The 8,345-nt window shown below is 54.6% G+C and overlaps 1 protein-coding gene across 1 annotated transcript; it reads left to right on the top strand.

Annotated features, from left to right (window-relative positions):
* The first annotated feature begins 1,218 nt into the window (after nucleotides 1–1,218).
* On the top strand, nucleotides 1,219–7,040 carry CIMIP5 (ciliary microtubule inner protein 5). Its single transcript, XM_022554158.2, is given in 5 exon segments — nucleotides 1,219–1,467; nucleotides 1,469–1,592; nucleotides 4,178–4,333; nucleotides 6,728–6,748; nucleotides 6,750–7,040. Coding segments are annotated over 5 exon segments (651 nt in total). The 5' UTR covers nucleotides 1,219–1,408.
* The last annotated feature ends 1,305 nt before the right edge of the window (nucleotides 7,041–8,345 follow it).

Genomic DNA, 8,345 nt, shown 5'->3' with positions numbered 1-8,345 from the left:
CTGAATAAATTTTAATTTTTTAAAACTAAAGCCCATGGAAATATTCAGCCTCCCCATGCATCAGGCACTTGGTCATCCTGGACGCCCCCTGCTGGCCTTCTTGGTCCTGTTCCTTGTCTCTGGAGCATGTGGCTGGGGGACGAGGGCCAAGGTATCTGAGCAAACTGCACGGCTGTTCCAGGCTGTTCCAGGCTGTTCCAAGCTACTCTGTACCACAGTCCGCAGTCAGCCTTATGGGTGGTTTTCCACATAGCAGGCACTGTGCTCTCAAAATGCACTCACGGGATCCCTTCCAGAGGTTCCAGGAGGTCAGAGCCGCCACTCCTCAGGCACAGCAGGGACCTGTCCTGGTTGTGCTGGGGTCACAAACACCCAAGAGAGAGCAACCGCCAGGGAAGCCTGCTTCTGGGCCCCAGGGGTTTTCGGTTCATCTTTTTTGGAGACAAACTTCAAAGTCACCAAATGCCAGCCATTCTCATCCCAGCTCTGGAGGAAGCACAGAGGGAGGAGGAGAGACAGGGTCCCAGCCCCACAGCCTCTGCTTTTACTCTGATGTCCCAGCAGGTCACACCCGCTCAGTTCCTTCCTCATACAAGTGCTGGCAGCTCTGTGTGGCCCAGCGGCTCTCACCCCGTCTCCTCCGCTCCAGCCCTCTACCAAGGCCAGCGTGGGCTCCGCCACCTCCTCTCACCTGGACCACGGCCACGTCACCTCACCTGCTCATCCTTTCCTGATCTTCTTTGCCCTGAGGCTTGAAGGCAGCAATGTCCCCATTGTGCAGGAGCTCTCGACACAGCTCCAAACAGCCCGGGGTCCGGGGCCCCCCTCCAGCCCCAATGCCACTGCTCAAATACCAATGTTCTCTCTTGCATCCAAGCTTTTGCATTTGCCCCAGTTTTTCCACCTGGTAAATCCTTTTCACCCATGAAGACCCAACCCCTTGGCACCTCCTTCATGAGAACAGGATCCAGAAGAGGTGCCCAGGGCGGGGCACGCAGAGGAGGGTTGGTGTGTTGGCTGCATCTGTGCCCACACACTGGGGCACTTCATGCACCCTCCACGTAGCAGGGCTGTGTGTGTGTGTGTGTGTGTGTGGCCATCCGCCCCAGTATCTGCTTCCCAGTCATGCAGAGGTGGGAGCACCACACCCAGCTGGGTCAGCCCACTGAAAAGTTTCATGGGAAGAACCATGACTCTGCCAACACACAGCGGGTAAGAAGGAGCTGAGAGCCCCAGAAGTGTGGCGTGCCCAGGGCAGAAGCCACGGGGGACGGTGTCTGAGGAGGTCCGAGCAATAGAGGCCTGGGAGAGGTCACACGCATGCACAAACGCACACACACGCACACACGCACGCACACTCACACGCACGCACGTGCGCGCACACACGCGCACGCACACCCCTGCACCCATGGGAAGCCACCCCACCCCTGGGCTCCAGAGAACCACATCAGCTGGGTACCGACAGCCTTTTCTCCTCCTCTGCTCGGGATGGGCCTCTGGTGGGCAGGAGCCCTGCTGGTGCCCCCCAGGCCCTGACGGCCGCGCAAGCGGCCCTGGGAGCTGATGGTGTGCAGCGGGGCCAGCTGTGGAGGGTCTAGAGGCCGGACGAGGAGCCAGCGGCGCTGGTGCGGGCCCTGCTCCCCCCCACCCCCCCAGAGGCACCCCGCACCTAACTCAGGGTCTAGGAAGCTTCTGGAGAAAGAGAGACGAGAGACGGGTGAGAGGGAGTAAGCCAGGTCAAGGGCGGTGGTGGAAAAGCGCTTGGGCTGCGGGGGGAGAACCTGAGCCGGGGAAGGTGAGGGAGCCCAGCCTTGGGCAAACTCAACAGAGTGAACAGCAGGGCCCGGCAAGGGGGGCGGGGCAGCCGCACCTGGTGCATCCGGGGAGCCCATCAGCCCGTTGCAATAAGCCCTGCAGCTGGAGCTCACGGGATAAAGTGCACCGGCGGGTAGGGGGCAGACATGACGCCGTGGCTGCAGCCTGGGGCAGGATGCTGGCCCTCTGACCCAGCAAAGGACGTGCCTGCAAGCATCACTCAGTCCAGAAGTTCCTAGGAGAGCTGCCCTGTCAGGCTGCCGTGGCGGGCAAGACGGGCCTGGTCCCGGCTGCACGGAGCCCTCACTCTCAGGACAAGGCATCCAAAAAGCAACAGAGGCACAAGGAGCAAAGTGTGGCTGGTGTCAGGAGGAAACGGACTGGGCAGAGTGCACGCCTTGTTTTTCCAGGAGCTCACAGAGGCCTCTCTGAGCAGGTGGCATTCAGGCTGAGACCTGAAGTATGAGAAGGGGCCACGGAAGAGTCTGGTGTATTTAAAAAAAAAAAAAACACCACCACATAAAGAACGTGCATGTGGCCAAGGCGGTCAGTGAGGGGACAAGAGCCGTAGGAGGAAACACCCACGCACTTACTAAAGTCTAGGTACTTTTTTTCAAATGTCATGAGACGCCCTGGAGGGTCTTAAGCAAGAGGCTGATGTGACCAATTTACAGTTTAAATGACCAGTCTGGCCGCTATGCTTAGAAAGAATCGAAATGGTGGGCAGGGGTGATGACGTTTAAGAAACTGGGGACAGCAGGGCGAGTCTGTGGTGGCCTGAGCTCGGGTGGAGGAAGTGTAGCTGGAGATCTGTGGAAGAATGCAAGGAATGTTTTGGTGGTAGAACTACGAGAATTGCTGATGGATTGGAGAGAGAGAGAGAGAGAGAGAGTGTGTGTGTGTGTGTGTATGTGTTGGGGTATAGGGGACATGTACAAAGACAGGACCGTCTAGTGCCATTTAATTTTTCCAACTAATAATAGAATAAAGGGAAGTTTTCTTTTTGAAAAAAGGAAAAAGAAAAAGAAATTACTCAGAAGAACAGTACAATGGAAACCATGAAAGAAGAGCTAAAATCCTAGGGAACAGGGCAAGAAGATCCAACATACCTTCAAACTGAGCTCCCCAAGGAGAGAATGGGGGACATGAACTACTTGAAGAGAAAATGAGAACTTTCCAGAACCACAGAAATACGTGAATGCACAGATACTGGAGGATGTGCTCCACAACAACAGGAGGGAAAACAAGCAAGGAAGGCACAGGGTCCAGAAAGAGGGGAATCCCAGCATGGTGGTCCTGGAGAGCAGCCAGCCCCAGGGAGGGAGAGGACCCAGGGTCCCAGGGCTCGGGCTCTGGAGAAAATTTTTTTCTTTTTTTGGCCGTGCTGCGTGGCCTAGTTCCCAGACCAGGGATCGAACCCAGGGTCCCGGCAGTGAGAGCGCCAAGTTCCAACCACGGGACTGCCAGGGAATTCCCTGGAGAAAACATTTAAAAGAAATTGTTTATGACCTGATGCATTTGATTGTGTGGAAAATAATATTGAGAGGGAGCCTTACAATTTATTTGGAGAGTTTGGAATCAGTGATCAGTACATAGAAACCTAAGATAATCAGGGAAAATGTCATTATTAACGCTAGGAAGAATTCTAGGCTGCACAAAGAAAGGAACTGGGATCATATTATGCAATAAGTAGTATAATTAGTTCATCAATGAATAGTATTTATATAATTAGAAGGATATAAACCATACATATCAAGTGAACCAACATCTATAATGCAATGATTTTGGAAGAAATGGGGAAGAAGAAAGGGTGAAGAATGCTAATTCATAATCTCCCCTAGTAGAAAGCCAGTAGGTAAGTTTACATTTTTAGGACCTCAAGAAATGGCAGTGCACGTTTATTCTTTCAGAATATGGAGGTGAAAGGCTTGAAGAAACAGCTAAGAAACTGACTCTAGGTTGTGGGTCTCGCGGGCTCTGAGGATTGGGGCAGAGAAACCTGCTTTTCTTCCAAGTCTTAGAGAATTGTTTGACTTTTAAAAAATAGATTAAAAATTAAGCTACCAGCACAGCTGGCACCATTTTTCTCACTGTCACTTTCCCTCCCCCGCCCTACCTTCCTCTGCCGCACACACTGGAAGGTTGCCAGGCTTTGGGGAAGTGAAAACTGGTTTTTCTTCGCGAAATACTGGCAGATACCCCATCAGACCCCGGCACAGGTGAGACGGCATCCGGGTTCCTGACGCACCTGCTACACCCTCTGGCATCAGAGTTTCCACTCCATTGAAATGTGTGTTCATTTTACAGGCTCCACCATAAACACTTGTTGATCCTCGGCATCTGTTCCACTTACTGATTTTAGTTCCTCCGTGATGTAATCCATGCATCCGTGTCAGCAACTGATTCCTGTGACCCGGGGACAAACATGGTCAAAATGTCGCAGGGAGGGCTCACACTGCCACCGTGTTTTCTATCCAGGGGTCAGAACTGGAGTTTCCTGAAAGACTATGACCCCATGGTAAGACAAACCACGTTCCTGTCCGACTTACTTGCACTTAGAATGTTTATTTATTCATCTAATGTTTATTGAGGACCTGCTGTGTGCTTGATGCTGAAGTGTACAGAGACCAATAAAATGCAACCTTGTGTCAAGAAACTCGGGGTCTGGTGGGAAAGAAAAGACTTACGTAGAGTATTTAGAAATTACTTTTCCCCAGTGTTTCTTGATTTTAGTAAGACGAACCCGTGGAAACGACAGGCGTCAGCTGCGGAAATGTTTTCCTTTGCCTGAGGATGTCCGCAGTGTAGAGTGAGGTGGGGTTGGCGCCACAAAAAGAATGAGTTTGGGTGAACATGCTTTGTAAACTAATTCCCTGTGTCTAATATCACCACCGCCAGTCCATCCTCTACCAGAGTGATTTTCCTAAACTGCCAAACTGACTATATCTCTCCCTGGCTTAGAATCCTTCGGTAAATCTGCATTTTTCAGGATGGTTTACAACACTTCCCATGATCCAACCTTGCCTCCCTCCCCGGCCTCCTTGCTCACCCCACGGTGACCCACAGGCTCTTTTTTTTTTTTTTTTTTTTTTTTTTGCGGTACGCGGGCTTCTCACTGTTGTGGCCTCTTCCATTGTGGAGCACAGGCTCTGGACGCGCAGGCTCAGCGGCCATGGCTCACGGGCCCAGCCGCTCCGCGGCATGTGGGATCTTCCCGGACCGGGCCATGAACCCGCGTCCCCTGCATCGGCAGGTGGACTCTCAACCACTGCGCCACCAGGGAAGCCCACACAGGCTCTCTTTTATCCATGCCTCTGTGCATGCTGTTCCCCTGCCTGAAATTCCCTTCCCACTTTGTCAGCCTGATGGCCCCCTATTCATCCTTCAAGACCCCGCCCGAATGGCTCCTTCTGAGAAATCTCCCCTTCCTGAGCAAGCATGACCAGACCACTGTGGTCTTCACCCACTGGCACATCTAACCCGTTTCTTGGGAACATTGTGTAATTGTGCAACCAGCAATCTCACCTGGCCGTGGGCTCCCTTGGCGAAAGAATAAAGATGGCTTCATTACTGCACCAACACCCCCAGCACCCAATAACTATTTAGCACTCAGTTCATGTTGGAGGAATGAACAAATGGGAGAAGGAATCTGGCTGTATAAAGCATGGTTAGAGACCAGATTGGAAGCCAAGCAGTGTAACAAGCCAACCAAGGTGGTGGCCACACTGGCATGGCCCTTGTGGGGTTTAGGGAAGGTTTGACATCTGTATGGCTGGCCTTGAGGGGTTGCCGTCTGCCCTGCGATCGAAGATTGAGTTCATGGGGCCTGAATTCCTACCCTGAGCCCCTGGCCCAGGCTCTCAGGCTACAGAGCCTCTCCCTGCCCCGGGCTGTGTGTGAGCAACCTGACCCCTGAAACCCTCGGCCCGCCCAGACGACGGGGCCACCTCGGCGTGGACTTTGCCAGCTGAGAGCCCGGATCCTGTTTCTTAAGACTGGTCCCGTCTCTTATGTTTGACACGGGGCGGCACAAAGTTAACTCTAAACAAGGGCAGGGAAGGCTCATCAGATTAGTCATAACTCAGACATTTACTCCCTCCTCCATCCATCAGTTACGGAAGTCACCAGAAAGCATGTCCAGCGCAGCACCGCTCCTAAGACCCCAAAACTGGAAACAAACCCAAATGCCCCCGTGGCAGAACAGATAAATAACTTGTGGAGTATTCACCCAAATCACACGGCGGAATACCGTTTAGCACTGAGAACCAAGGGGCTGCCACCACACATGGGAACACAGGTGAATCTCAGGAACACATCCTTGAGAGAAAGGAGTCAGAGGGAAGAGACCGGGACCTGTTAGGTAGAGTTCAACACCAGGCAAAACAAGTCAAGCCCAGGTCGCCCTGGAGGTCGGGGCAGTGACTGAGGGGTTAAAAGGAGGCATCTGAGGTGGGTCGCGTTCTATTTCCTGGTCCAGGTGGGGCTGCACGGCACTCACCGCGTGGGCGCTGGTTGAGCTGTACAGTTGTGACTGGTGCACTTTTCTGTGTGTGCGTTAGATTTCAAGTAAAAATCAACCAAAAAACATGGCGTCCCCACCACGTGTGAGGCGGTGTCTTAGGCCTGGGGGTGGGGTCGAGGGGGTTTAGGGCGTGGTCCCTCCCTCGGCTGGCCAAGCATCATGGTGAAGGGGTCCTGGAAGCACCTGTGTAGGGAGCCCTGGGTGCAAGGAGGAGGGAGTGTGCATCTCTCGGCTGCAGAGTTGAGTCCCGGGTCCGGAGCGGAATCTGGGGTCGGATCACCCAGAGGATGCTTCCTGCAGAGGCCATCTTCTCCCGGCTCCCTTCTCTTCCCCGCTCAGGCCTCTGCTGTTTTCCCGCAGCCGGTGACCCTAACAGTCCCCTCTCCTCAGGGCAACAAGAAGGAGCCCCGGGAAGTTGCTGGAGTGCGTGCCTCTCTTCTCTGACACGGTCCCCAATTCCACGAACCAGGCTGTGGGCAGCAGGGTGGACACGCCCCTGGGGAAAGCCCACATCAGCCTGGACTTCTCCTTTGTGGAAGGAATCCGGAAGAAGGAGCTTGAAGACGAGCTACGGCCCATCCAGGAGGAGGGCCAGGTGGGGCCTGCCCCCGGCGGGTGTGGGGCAGCGGGGACGCTGCTGTGGGTCCGGCACCTGTGCCCCGGACAGCACCCCTGCATACAGCCGGGGGTCGTCATCTCTTAAGAGGCCTCCTGGCTCATCTGCACACCCGACATGGAGAGGACTCAAGAACCTGCCCGAAGCCATATAGCCGGCAACAGTGGGGCTTCCCTAAGGGTCAGGGCCCCATGAGGGGTCAGGAGCGCCGCCCACTGGGCTCGGATCCTGCTGACCCAGCAGCTGCAGCCTTGGGCGCGTTGCTGGGGCCTCTGCGCCCCCGTTCCCCCACCTGTAGCACGGTGTGTTCGTTTCCTGTCGCTGCTGTAACCAGTGACCACAAACTGAGAGGCTCAAAACAACACATACATGTTATCTTGCGGTCCTGGAGGTCAGAAATCCAAAGTGGGTCTCACTGGACTGAACTCAAGGCGCTGGCAGCGCTGCATTCCTTGCTGGAGGCTGGAGGAATCTGATTCCTCACCTTCTCCAACTTCGGGAAGCTGCTCACATCCCTTGGCCCATGGCTCCTTCATCCTCAAGGGCAGCAGCGTGGTATCTTCAAATCTCTCTTCCTCTCTCCCTCCCCCACCTTTAAGGACCCTGTGATTACACTGACTCACCCTGATCATCCAAGACAATCGCTTCAGCTCATGGTCCTCAATTTAATCACATCTGCAGTCCCTTTTGCATGCAAGGTGACATATGCGTGGTCCCATGGACACCTTTGGGGAGCCACTTTTCTGCCTACCACGTATAAGGATAAAATGGTACATTTTGGGGCTTCCCTGGTGGCGCAGTGGTTGAGAGTCCGCCTGCCGATGCAGGGGACACGGGTTCATGCCCCGGTCCAGGAAGATCCCACATGCTGCGGAGCGGCTGGGCCCGTGAGCCACAACTACTGAGCCTGCGCGTCCGGAGCCTGTGCTCCGCAACGGGAGAGGCCGCAACGGTGAGAGGCCCGTGTACCGCAAAAAAAAAAAAAAGGTACATTTTGTAAGGTTGTTGCGAGGATTGAATGAGTTACCCTGGGTAATTGTTTAGAGCAGTGCCTGCAACACGGTATGAGGATGTGTTTGCAGAGGACGGCCCTCTCTCAGGAGGGAGAGCTCCATTCTGGTGCAGTCACCCGGGGAGGATGCAGGTCCTCAGACAGGGGCTGCTGAGAGGGTCGGGTCTCCGGTGAGGGTCTCCATCTCCTTTGTTACCCGTGTAATGGTCAGGGTGGTCAGAGCGAAGCTAAAGCCAAGAGGGGGGAGCCTGCCTACAGGGGACCTGAGTCGAGGTGGTGCTGGCCGCCGTCACAGGTTCCCTGGATCCATCCACATCCTCTGTGCTGTGGGGCAGGCAGAGAGGCACCTGGACCTGGGCTTGGGCCAGAAAGGGAAGCAG

Source organism: Delphinapterus leucas, chromosome 13 (assembly GCF_059928025.1).
Source record: "Delphinapterus leucas isolate spDelLeu-1000000601 "Yukka" chromosome 13, BTC_Dleu_Yukka2, whole genome shotgun sequence".
Classification (NCBI taxonomy): Eukaryota; Metazoa; Chordata; class Mammalia; order Artiodactyla; family Monodontidae; genus Delphinapterus; species Delphinapterus leucas.
The sequence above is the reverse complement of the archived record's forward strand: the minus strand, read 5'-3'. Positions and strand labels throughout refer to the sequence as shown.